Below are 13,283 nucleotides of genomic sequence, written 5' to 3' on the forward strand. Positions count from 1 at the left end.
CTTAATTAGAAGAGCTGACATGGGAGCCTGACATGGACAAAAGTCTGAAAGGATTTCACTTGTGTAAAAGACCAAGCCCATTAATTCAGTGTTCAGAGCAGGAAGTCTCTTGTCCAAGCTGCTTCAAGTGGCTTCAAGCCAGATGTGGCTTTTTCAATGGTGAGACAGCACTTGTAGAAGAACAAAGTAGCAAATAAGAGAGAGCCCCAGAAAGCAAAATACATTGCAGCTCTGATGGACTTGTCTCCCAGAAGCCTGTGACTGAGAAATTCCTCCTCTCTGTCCCTGTTTGTAAGTGCTCTGCATGGTACAGGTGAGGCACAAAGCAGATCTCAGTCTAGCAAGTGCTGTCATACCTTCCCCAGTTACAGATCACCACTGCAAAGGACTGGGGCAGCAGCTTCATCAGCATGATGCACAACATGACAGAAAGACCACTTTGAAAGAGACTGAGGTCATTGGAGAACCAGAACTGTGGACTGGCATCCAAAAGTGAGGCTAGCAGAGCTGGCTTAAGTGCAGAAAGATCAGCTTGGGAAGAACCATGCTTTCCTAACACAAGGGGCAAAGGCAGAGAAGATATGTAGAGGTAGCTAAGGCTTTTGGTCAGGTAAACTTGCCAGGCTCTGCCAGAGAGATGAAGTCAAGCCACCTCCAGTGACAAAGCCAGTGGTTGATACTAAAACTTCTTGCCTGGATTAGTTTCTCTAGGTCCCTTCTGGCAAGAAAAAGTGAGCACCAGTAAGAATCATTTCCACATCTAATCTGGAGCCAGGACAATCTCTGCATCTTGAGCTGTTGATATCCATCATAAAAAGGTGTGTAATGGGTCACAGCAGAGTGGGTCTAGCCCAGCATCTTGCCCTCAACAGAGGCTGTGAATGGCTGGTGAAGGAAGAGTTACAGCAGGGCAAGCAAAGAGAAGACTTCCCTGAAGACATCTGCAAACTAATAGCCACTGTCAGCCTGGGGCAGTTCCTGAGCCACGTGGCTCCTTCCTTATCTTCCAAGACACTTGTCCAGACTCCCTTTGAATCTGTATGAAAGCATTCACTGTTCCCATGAACATGCTGACAGAAACAGGGTGCCTGCTGCAGCCAGTGGGTGCTGACAGAGCTTCATGGGACTTTTCCAGTTTTCTGGGTGCACAGTTCAACCAGTATCAACTCCATGAGAGATGGAGTCCTAACTTCAAACAAGCCCTTCACCCCTGGGAACTGTGTTGGAGACCAAAGACTCTTCTCCCAGGGCCTGGGATATATAATGGGAAGACGGGAATGCCAGTGATCCAGAAGGCTCCAATTGCCCTGGCTGGCAACGTTCTTCTTGAGCCCTGTCTTCCCCCACCCCACAGGATTGGCTGCCTATGCTCAAGGTCAGCTCTGATACAGCACAGTCCAGGTTTGGGCAGTGTCCAGCATCTCAAAAACCTGATCCAGAGCTATGGATTATACCAGGTAACCCCTGCCATAGTATGTTCTGGGGCTTAGCAAGCAAAAATTCACCTGCTCCTGCAAGACGACTTTCCCAGAGCATGGAAAGCAAACAGATCTTCTCAGACACAGCACAGAACAGGAAACTGCCTGCCATAAAGGCAGCTAGCATCAGCTCCTGTGTTTCTACACTGAGGAAACTCAGACCAGTCTTACATGACTGTTTTAACTACCTAAGACATAAACTGAGGTTTGCCCTCTGCAAAGCTGTGGTAGCAAGTCAGCTGGCTCCCACGGGCTTGGCATTGTTTAGGAAAATCATAAGGCTTGAATTGTAATCCTGACTCAGCTGGCCATATGGCTGAGGGTAAGTCACGTCACCTGCCTATGCCTATAGACTGTCAGCTCTTCCAGTTTGTTTCCTGATGCTTGTGACAGCTAGCACTTGAGCATTCAATATCTGGAGACTGATAGTTACATGTGAAACTCAAGCATCCAAATAATTTCAAAGCTGAAGAATGAAAAACTTGAACACAGAAACTACAAATTTCAACAAACAGAACAGACACTAGTTGTTTTTCCTGGAAAAGGGAGGTACTACTTTCAAGGTAGCACTACAAGGTCATCAATTCCAATTTATTGCCTCAAAAAACTTCTCCTCTTGTAGCTGTAAGCAGTGTTAAAGAGGTACAGGAAAGTCACAGATAAAATGCTATCAACAGCCAAGCCCTTATCTAGGTGACCCTGACCACCATGTGCACATGACAACTTTGGAGTGTTGGGGTTTTTTCCACAGCCTAATGAGAAGGAGGAAAGGAAACTGAGGAGTGCAGCCAAATTTCCACAGCTGGTCCTTAGATGACCCTAGTTACTGCAGTGCATTGTGCATGCACTGAATACATTGCATTCCTAGCAGTCCTCCCCAGTGCAAGACAATGAACCAACAGTTAATAAAGGAGGGAAAAACTAAGCACAACTGGCTGAGTGGCTTACCCAGGATTACAGAACAAGGCCACTGTTTGGGTCCTGTAGAGGGAACCTATAACGAAAAGCTTTCCTGTACCACTGAATTTTTGGTGACAGAGTGGTAGAAGGGAAAATTAAAAAAATAATAGTATACAGGTGTGCCACAAACTGAAGTGCTCAGATACTTGCTGGGAGGTTTCCCAAAAGACATCCTCCTGTATCTCCGCCTAAGACAATATTATTAGAAACAACAAAACCACCCCCATACTAAAGCTAAATATTTAAGCCATTTATTTAAACAAATCATAAGAACACACACCCTTTCCTTTCTACTCCTGATGCAGAAAAAGAAGCCTTACAACTTCAAGGGAAGGAATTTACCAGGTGTTTAGGCACACAGTGACCACACTCCTGGAGCATACGCTGGACAAGACAGGTTTGATCCCATACACAAGAAGTTATTACACAAAGAGGAGATGAAGGGCTGGGTAAGGGATCACTGCAGCAGAAGTGATCACTGTTGCTCCAGCGCATTACAAATGCACAACAAAAGCAGGCCAAGATGCAGCAAAGCATTTGTTGCTTGGTCATGGAATGGAAGCATCACTCAGGAGCAGGTGAGCACCAGGTAAGTTTTACAAGGAAAGGGCAATAAAAACTTTACAGGTCTATACCATTTTATATCAAACATATGCCACTTGCCCTGTTTGTTCTACTTACCTTTTGCTCCCAAGGTTTTGAAAGCTAGCAATTGCTATACAAAGTGCTCATTGTAGGTCACAGTCACATCTACAAATCCCAGATTTTATAGCACTGCGAGATTTAGTGATCAAATATAGGTATTTACAGTTACTATCCTACTTGCAGGCAAAAAGCACATATGCATTGACAAAAATCCCAGCCATACAAAACTGACTAGGTGAAAGCAGAGCGGAGATCTTGCCAGGGAAAGACACTGACTGCTGTGACAAACCAGCTTCCACAGATGCTGAACTTCCAAAAGCTGCTCAAAGGAACTGGGTACTCACTTGATGAAAATTATTTTTAAAGGCTCTGCCAAGTCTCAGCCTGAAAAGGCTGGGAGAAGGGCAAAAAGAAAGTAGTTATTTCTCTAGTGTACTTTGTTCAAAATTAATTTTGCTCTTTCCCTTCTCTAGGAAATTTGTTTCCGTTGTTTGGAATTTGTTTGGGTGGTTGTTGGGTTCTCCCTTCCCAAAGGGAACGGCAGGAAAAGAAATACACTGAAAAATGAGAAAAACATCAATTGTTTTGTGAAAGTTTTTTTCTTTAAAAAAAACCCCAAGAAACCCATACACACCCTGGGCAGAAAGCCTGAAATCAGGTGTTCATATCTAGAGCTACACTTTACTCTCTCTCTTTTAATTGCCTGCACTTGACTGTATCACTTTAAGGAAACAGGAACAAATCCAGGAACCCTTATGTTGTTTATTCAGCAGGGGATTAGCCCAGCCTGATAGCTCTGAGCTAACCCCTGCCGCCGTACCTTGGATGACTTCATCGTGGGATATGCCAGTAGGATACCGAGGTATATCCCAGAAACACCGACAGGTTTAAGAGCCTTCACCATTCTGAAGAGCAACTTAAAAAGAGGCTCTGCTGCAATTCACTATTTCCCTCACCAAAGCTCATCAAAGAGGAATTATCAACTTCATTATCAGCTTCTTGATCTTTGCTAAAAAAATCTTGCCGTGGGGAAAGTTGTTCGAATCAGACTCTATTCTCTTATCACCAAGCAACCTGAGAGTGGTAATCGTTCTCTTTTTCCATTTCAAGAGGTGAACAAATAAACTTGTTAAATCTGCACTCACCCATGCTTCCCGATCCAACAGCTCAACAGAAACCACCGACTGTGCCAACAACTATCAACATAAGCAGTCTGCAACATAGATAGATATCTACAGCATCCCAAAACAACATCCTTCACCCCAGAAACTGCCACAAATCCTCCATCACACCCTCGTGCTGCCCCCCCCAGCTTTGGCACCGCCAGCTAGTGGCATTTTGCAGCTCTCTCACACTGGCACAGCACTGGCACAACAAACAGCGAGGGAGAGTGTTTGCACTGGAACCTCTCCTACTAATTGGGCTTTTGGCTTTGCTGGGTTGTTTTGCTTTGGGAATGGAGAGAGAAAGCATCAGTTTTTCCTCTAATAATATTTGGGCCAAGAGTTAATTCTCAGCAATTAAAAACAAAATCCAAACCACATTTTTTCCATAAACAGCTAATGGTCTTGGATCTGTCAGTGTAACTAGCACACAGTGGATTTCTCAGAAAATAAAGAGCACGCCTGCAATAAGACATGACAAATAACAACAGCTAGTTTAAAAACAAGTAATTTTCATTAATTCCTTTACTTTTTATAAAGGCTAACAGGTTTCCTGAAACTTTTCTTTAAAGAGACAGAACAGAGCATTACATCACATAAGGATCCATCATATTTACTGCAGCATTAGCTGAACACCACTAAACAGTCCTGTGAAGTTGGAGGTAGATGCTGCTTGGAGTTCAGCAATCAGAAATTAGATCATGCCTAACACCAAGTATGTTGACAACAGAATTTGTTGTCTGTGGGGGATACCTACAGACCAGGCAGGAGGCAAAGAAACTTTATTTGCCAGCCCAGATGTGGGGAAAAGAGCATAGAAGACAGAGGACTTGGCGCTTGACATCAGATACACTGGATCATTTTTGATTCAAAGTAAAAACTGAGCACTGAGAGCCCAGGCTAAGGAGATCCCTACCTTCTTCTATTCCTCTTTTCCAGGGGTTGTTGAGGCAGGTGGGAATGTCCCATAAGGAATACAAGATCCAAACCTAATGTGGCATTTAAAGCTCTTCAGGAAATTACATAAATCCCGGGCAGATCCTGCGCTCATTTAATGGGCCATGAGTGGCAACTCTCTCCTGCCTTACCTGTCCCTTTAGAGAAGGGAGTGCTTGCATGCAGAGCAGGTTGTACCAGAGACAACCACCAGGATTCAGCACCCTTCTGCTGGGCTCATGCCACCTTTTACTGAACAGCTAAGGTGTCAACGAGCTAAAAAGGACCTCAGCTGCTGCAGCTGAGCAGGGACACATCAGGAGAAAGAACAGCTGCTGAGGAAACTCCTTTCACACCCTGCAAGCAGCAGAGGCACCAGGTACATGAGGCTCTTCCCCAGCCCTCAGGAATGCAACCTCACTAGGTGTCCTGCAGACAAAAATTCAGGCTGAAAGCAGGTACACCTCAGTCCTCTGCTGCTGGAGGGCTAGACACATTTCATCAGTGTTCTTGAAGTATGTCTAAGGCAAAATTATGCAGAAACAGCATTTTGTCTAATAAATGGATAAAAGATTCCAAAGGATACACAAAGCTTCAAATGCTAAAATTTGGGTGTTGTGGAGTTGCTTGTGTAACCAATTCCCGAACAGCAGAGATGGTGAAGAATTGTCCTCAGTCACTGCTTCCTTTAAGAAAAGAATCCAGGAGCCTCAGATTAAGCTGGTGATGGCACTTGCACATCAAACAGAAGGAAGCACTTCTCTGTACACTCTTTGAGTGTGTCATCTCACTGACATGAGATGCTGAGAATGTCACAGGCATTCATGAGCTGCAGAAGTGGCTGTTTTGTTCTGCTCTGAGTTTGTCCGTGAAGGAGTATTACAAAAAATAGCTGGTTTGGGGAAAAATTTCTTTTCCACAAATAGCTGAAAGGGTGTTCTAGGAGAGTATTGACCCATATTATGCTGGGAGGATGAAGGTATCAGCCATTAGCTGTTGTAGGAGACACAGGGCTGGTTCAGCTTGTTCCTCAGCATGAATAGAGGCTGCTCTCACATTTGCAGAAACCCCCCTCAAAATACATCAAATCTTCGACCCAAAGGTCCACAGCATTTTGCACTTTTTGCTGCATTTTCACCAGCAAAAAGTCTAATGAGCTGGGCTTGGTACTCCAACAGCCAAAGGCCAGGCTTCTCCCCACAGCTGTCATGGCCATCATGGGTACTGACATGCACTCAGTTCTTCCTTTGAGTCCTCAGATTCTAGCTGCCTGTGTCATACCAGAACAGAGATTTTCTTTTCCAATAAGGAGCTGAATCTCTCCACAACAGCCTCACACCCTGTCTGGCCTCAGCAGGATCCCTCCTGGGCTGCTGGTACATAGGCACCCTCACCCAGCAGAGTCACTGCTTAAGTCAGTCACCCTCTCTAGGCTTGAGTAGTTTTCACCTCTGTTGTAAGAGAGAGAAACATTTGGTGTTGCTTCATGGAGGATGAGCTTTCTGCCACCCAGCCTCAGGATGGGTGGCAGAAACAAGAAAAGTGTTCATGGCTTCCTCCAGGTGATTCCCAATCCTGTTTTAGCACTTCTTCATTAAATTTCCCAACAGCCACCCACTGACTTGAGCACAAGTCCCTCCTGGCCAGCTACAAGGTTTCCTCAGCCACTTCAGTGCCTTCTTTGTACAAAGTTTTCTTCTAAAACTCCTGTGACAATGCCATCTGACCTGGAGTACCACAGGTGTGAGCTCAGAGGAGTGCACAAGAGCCTCACCTTTGTTGATCAAGAGCCTTTGTCTTGAAATCAGCCTCACACCATCAAAAATTCATAGCCTTTTGTTGTCCTCAGATTGCTCCCTCAGCAGCACAGATAAAATATCAAACCACAACATCAGACTGCCCAATCCTTTTCTCCTTTCCCCTTTCAAAGGGAAAATTTGTTTTTGGTAAAACATTTACATTGTTTACTGAATACATGTGGTAAACAGTGATTTCTTCTCCAGCTGAGCCAGCAAGTTCTCTGCAGAACCTGAAACCTCCTTACCCAGAGGGCTGGATAGAACTGCTGGGGGGATGCAAGAAATTCAAGCATATTTTCCTTATCCCAAGAAGTTCTCCAATATTTTGAGAGCTGGACACCACTATCTCACCCCCATAATATTTTCTAGGCTACATGTGAGCAATGGGAACAGCAGGAAAAGCTTTACCTCACTGTTCTGAACTCGCAAGGTGCACTTAAAAAACAAAAAAATATTTGCAAACCTTAACAAGTAGGGATGAGTATGGATAGGATTTCTAGGCACCACAGCTGCCTGTACAAGTATCTCTCTAGCTGATGCTGTATTGGTTTTGCCCAGGAGGGATGCATGGACAGTTTGACCTTTCTGTTGTTAGAACAACAAACAGAGCTGAGACAGATGGGTGAAGCCAATTTCCGAGAAGACTGTTAACCCATTCTCTGCCTCTCAGAGTGGAAAACTGCCCTGTGCACAGGTGTGTGACACTTGGTTACTTCTCCCTCTTGATCTACTTGCCAACAGTAAGGTAAGGGTAAAAATTCACTCCTTCCTGTCAGCTCAGGAGGTGTTGGCTGTGCAAAACACCTTTCCTGAAATACCAGTGTAACCTATGCACTGGAAAAGGGTGAAGTCCATACCCTGAGTAGAGACACTGCCTGGCTGTCAGATCATTGAGGGGAGCACAGGTAAAGTCCTGAATCCAAATACCACCACTCCCCCCCTCCCAAAAGAAGAAAGGATAGGTCTGAATGTACAAGAATTCCAGGGTCTAGTACATGATACCAGAAATATCCTCTCCTTTTCTCATTCAGAGGGGACAATCACAACAAAGTACTAAAAGCCTCAGACTTCTACCAGACAGAAAACTAGAGAATGCTTTGAGCAGCCACAAGCCTTGAGCTTCTCCACAAAGCAGGACCACACTGGCACATGAAGGGCACCTGTTCCTGGCATACCAAGCACAGCTTAGTGCAAAGAGCAATCAGCATTTGCAAAAAGCAAGCAACAGCATTTGAAGCAAAGTTGGAAGCAGATGCTGTTTGAGGGGTGCTTTTGTTCAGCGTGTACAACTGTTCTAGGAAAAGTAAAGTCACTGTGGCGTTGGGGGGATATTCCTGTCTTTGACAAAATCTGTCACTGAGTCAGAAACCCACAGCAGGAACAATGATGTGGGATTACAAAAGAGGGTGGAGGAGAATAGGGGAATAGCTATGTTTATGAGATTTAGTGGGAAATTTCCTGCCAAATGCTTTTAAAGAAAAATTTCTAGTTGTCTTCAGAAAGCATGCAGCAGAGAAACCTTAGTCAGACCAGCACAAGATACCCATTTCTTTTTTAAAAAAGAATTTAAAAAAATAAAAATCACAATCTTACACATTCTAATATTCAGCTATTACTCCAAATCAGCAAGTCACTAGAATCAGTTAAGCATCTCTCAGAACCCCATCAGAACTGAGAGCAAGTTTCTTCAATTCGACATTTGCAAAGACCTCAAGTGATCCAAGCTGAAGCATTAATTAATTAAGCACCCCCAGCTCTTGAAAACTAAACAATAAATTTTCCTTCCTCTGTCACAGGACTAACAACTGATTTTTGCAGAGATATACAATGCCACTGCACTCAGTGAACTCCACTCTGCTGCTTTAAAGCAAAAGCAGGAAGTTGGAACAGAAAATTCCTAGGGAGAAACTGTGCTGAGACAGAGCAACTCACACACTCATCCAGACTTCCTGCTAGAACAATTATTTGCCCAAATGAGAGACGTTCTTCCCTCCCCTCCACCCCATTTTATCTCTCTGCAGGTGTCCCCAAATACCTGGAGCAGCAGGACAGTGTTTCTCCCCTTCCCTGGAAGCAGCAGTATATTCCACAGCAAAAAGCCAGCGGGCAAGGAACACGGCCACTGTAAATAGAGGATCAGAGCCGGTCCAAGCCAGGAGGTGTGGTCTGCACTGCTCTCTACGCATCTCAGCCCCTTTCCAACACAGCCTCCTAGTCCTCAGTTCAGAGGGCAGCACAGGGAAACCTGCCCTTGAGCTTCCTTGTAATCGTGCCTTGCACGCAGCTTCGAGGGAGAAGGGCTTTCTGGGCTGCCTTAGGCAAGAGGGGGAGAAAGGGTAAGAAAGCAGATGATCCCTCATCTCACATTGAACTTACCTTCCCTGAGAAATTCTAGCTGTGTTTCTGCTTAGCTTGCTGCCTTGCCCCCAACCAGTTTCCACCAGGCAAGAGCTGGAAACTACCCCTGTGAATCCTGCCTCAAGTTTAACTCCAGTTTTATGAGGCTGGCAACCTGCTTTCACAAAGAGAAGCACAGAGAACTCAAGAAAGAGAGAAGCAAAGCACAAGAGGACAGGACAAGGAGCATGTTTCCAAAGCATCATAAAACACACACCAGGGGTGGGGTGCACATCCCAGGACTGTCTCACTAAAGCAGCCAGAAATGCCAGCCTCTGCCCTGCCACTGACAGAACACCACTCCATCCCACAGCATTCCCAAAAGGGAAGCAAAGCCATTCTTGCCTGCTGACAGCTGGAGATGCTGATGGGGATTTACCACTGAGTGGCAGCTCCTGAGTCTCCAGGCAGCACAAAGATGCTCTCAGCTGTGTCAGGTCCTACTAGCTAACCCTGAGGTCTTCTCAGGTAAGGTGACAAAAGAAAGACAAAGAGAAAAGTGTTAAGACCCTGGCAGGCTGGCTCTTCATCACCTGGTAAGGTTTTGTGCCCTTTTCTCACCCCTACCCAAATGCCTCTTTTGCCCAGGAAACAAGCTTTGCCATACAAATCCTGAGCAGACAAGCCTACCCTTACAGAGAGGAAAACTCTTCCACCAAATTTCCACTGAGAAGACTCCAGCTGGTGTCCCAACAGCAGAGATCTCATCAATCTGAAAAGAGAGAAGCTCCAAACAGCCCCATTCTCCCACCAGCAAGCAAATGGGACCTGCAGAAGGCAAAGACAGGTCCTTCCCTATTATTTTAAGATTGTTATTTCAAAACCCAGACTAAAAAATGGACATGAAGCCTACTACAAACAATCACAGTTGTCTTTACCAGAGATTTAACAGGGCCAAGGAGTTCCCCTGAGCATCTGGGAGGTCTCTCTGCTAGCAGAGGGCACGATCACCTTTCCATTCCTCACAGGCTCAGCTTTGCCTCAGTTGCAGAACCCCAAATCCCTGTGGCAAAAATCCCAATAAAACCAAACAAACCCATACCAAGTAAGGTATCTGCCTCCAAACAGGAGAATTTACTCACCATTTTGTTCACCATTGCTGCAGAAGTCCTGCTTGACACTGATCCAAGGTCTTGGCTGGGATGCTGCTAGAACAGCACAAAAAAGGGAGCAAACTGCTTTCCTGCACCTTGCACCCTCTCCTATCTCTAATCTCCTCCTAGGGTTCTTTATAAAGGTTCTCTTAGTACTGACCACATCAAACAAGCTTATAAAACACACCAAAAAAAAACCCCAAACCCCACGCTTTGGAGGCACATTAATGAATCCTTAGTGTTACACGGATAAAGGTCACGAAATACAAAAAGTATGGTTCCCATAGTAATGCTAATTCAACCATGCTGCACATCCTGTGTATTTAGTGGTACACATTGAAAAGAAAAAGGCTTCATCTACCAATGCTTAAAAGGTTTTTGATTTAGTAAAGACACTTGAATACCACCCCCCACACGCAACATTTATTGTTCAGAGCAGTGGATTTTCAGATGGAATTGGATTAAGCCAATCTAAGCATCACTCCAGCTCCCCATATCTAGGGCAATAGAAAGAGCTCTCAAGCATGATTACAGACTGAACAATATTTGCCCAGCCTGAATACAAGAAAGGGATCCAGGCTTGAGTGGCTTGAGTCACCAAATCGCAGTCGGCACAGATTCTGCTCTGGAGTGCAGCAGGGACTTGGTAAGGAGAGAGCAGAGACAATAACCAGCCAAGCCCCCCACACCCATAACTAGCAGGTGTTAACCCATTCCTACAAACACTCATTTATTTGATGCCGACAGCTTGAAATATCCTGCCTGTTATCCCACCTCGCAAGCCTGGGAACAGCTGAACTACAGCCATGCTGACCTCTCTCCGGCACAAATCCATGTATTGCTCTGCTCTCCCAGCTCCCGAGGGCTCATCCCCACGCTTTGCATAAAGACCACCCCGCTCTTTTCGAGAGGGAACAGCTACAAGTGGTCCATTTGCATTTAGCGGCTTTGACTGAGCAACCGGATTTGCATAGGAAGCGAAAGAGACTTTGCGCCATAGGAAATCCATTAAATCAAAGAGGTTTGAGCACCTCTACCGGAACAGAGGATTGCCCCTCTGGCTACAGGTCTGGGAGAAAGGAAAGGTAGATCAGGCATCTTGCAAACTCCTTAAGGAGGCAAAGAGGATACGGAAGAAGGAAGGTGGCTCTCAAGCACAGGAGCAAAGTGTGATACAGAAAAAACATGAACATTTGTGGGGGCACCCACATGTCCTTTCTCCCTCCAATAAATCAGAGTTTTTCCTAGTTCCCATGATCTCAGAGGGAAGGACACAGCTCAGGACAACAGATACCTCAGAACTTCAAAAACCAAAGGAGAAGAGAGAGAGATACTGCTGCTGAAGAGGTTCTCAGCCCTGCGAGACCCCAGGTCACCCACACAGCCCTGCTCGGAAGGCACCAAGCGGATGGAGCTGCCATGGAGCAACATCCACACCAGAGTCTGCAGAGGGGACAGCCACAGGGACACACAGCAGATGTCCTTCTGGGAACAGCCACCCACAGGTTTACTGGGTGGCTGCTCCTTCACTCACAGCCTTGCACTCACCTTCCCTGTTGGGCTCCAGCATCAAGTCTCCATTTTTAAAGAGTCTTTGCCACCCTCCCTGCAGCTGAAGAGCCTGGCTATTCCTCTGAGCTGCACCAATTCCAGTCAGATTCTAGCCACACCTGCCAAGGGTTTTGGTCATGCTTTATCTTATCTAAGCAATGATGACGCTTGTCTTTCTTCTCGGGCAAAGCTCAGTAGCTCAGCACCTGCCAAGGAGGGGTGCTGGGCAGGGGCCAGGAGCTTCAGCCTGAAGCAATTCACCCCAGAGCAGATGGCTCTGCTGGCCTGCCTGTCCCACCCCACAAAAACTGGGCATTCAGTCCACCAGCTAGGGCTGGGGGGAAAATAAAGCTCAGCAATACGTACGCTTCTTGTCCCACCTTCAGCTCAGGTGCTGGCACAGGCACAGCTCACCCTCCCTAGACACAATACAGCCCCACTATTCCTTGCAAGGAGACAAAGCAGAGCTTTACAGGGAGGCAGAAATCTTGTCTGGAGATAAGACTTCAACATCTGTTATGCTGTCAACCTATAGGTCACCTACCACTTCAATTCCCAGCTGGAAATGAGCTTGGTTGCCTCCTCTTCATTTTCGAGAGGGAAGAAGAAGGGAAAATGAGGCAGATAAAAGCATTACTCTTACTCACAGATGTTATACTGAACAAAGTGGAGAGGAATTCAGCTACTGTAACAGTCAGGGCCACCAAGTTCCTGTAGGAAGTGTTAGATTTGCCTCCCTGCACTTGAACCTCTGCCCAGCTCCCACCATGCCTAGCCAAGGGGGGAGACAGCTAGCCTGCAAGTTTGCTGTCTCCTTTTCCAGAGGCCTGACTCACCTAGCTATATCCAAACATAGCTGAAGTTTTCCCAAAAGGTTTGCTTTCCATAGCCTAAATGACATATTTAGACATTCCGCAATTTTATTTTTAACACCACGCAGCTACTCCTCCAAAGGTCTGCAGATATCCTGCCTGCTATTTATTGGAAGAGCTTGAAGTATGAAGCAATCAACAGGTAGATACGTTACCTTTATTGCACAGTTATAAAAATTAGGCTTTTTTCAAGCCTTTACTGCACTGCTTTACTTTCATCCAGCACATGTGCTAAAGGCTAATTCTTTCAAAAAGCTGTAGGATAGGCCTTCAGAGCTTTCCCCTTATTCATAGTCTCATCTCTCCAGAAACACAGGTTGCCTCAGCCCAGGATACCTCACCTGCTGTGAGCAGGGACACCTTTACACCTGCCAGGATCTTACCAACA

The 13,283-nt window shown here is 45.8% G+C and overlaps 1 protein-coding gene across 14 annotated transcripts in view; it reads right to left on the reverse strand.

Moving 5' to 3' along the window:
- The window catches only part of CRACR2B (calcium release activated channel regulator 2B), a 46,433-nt gene that overhangs the window by 29,474 nt on the left and 3,676 nt on the right, over positions 1-13,283 (reverse strand). The window contains exons 1-4 of one of the 14 annotated variants that reach the window (XM_059849136.1): positions 12,021-12,172; positions 10,461-10,523; positions 10,009-10,090; positions 9,724-9,838 (exon numbers count right to left, since the gene is read on the reverse strand). The exons of 4 other annotated variants lie outside the window; for them this stretch is intronic. Coding sequence is in view for 1 of the 10 variants with exons in the window: in XM_059849127.1 (XP_059705110.1) it covers positions 4,229-4,305 (77 nt within the window). In the remaining 9 variants the exon portion in view is untranslated. Of the gene's footprint in view, positions 1-4,228; positions 4,351-9,016; positions 9,171-9,723; positions 9,839-10,008; positions 10,100-10,460; positions 10,527-12,020; positions 12,179-13,283 lie in introns of those variants that run through there. 9 more of the 14 variants (XM_059849137.1, XM_059849134.1, XM_059849135.1 and 6 more) reach the window with 9 other exon arrangements.

Source organism: Haemorhous mexicanus, chromosome 6 (assembly GCF_027477595.1).
Source record: "Haemorhous mexicanus isolate bHaeMex1 chromosome 6, bHaeMex1.pri, whole genome shotgun sequence".
NCBI classification, from domain to species: domain Eukaryota; kingdom Metazoa; phylum Chordata; class Aves; order Passeriformes; family Fringillidae; genus Haemorhous; species Haemorhous mexicanus.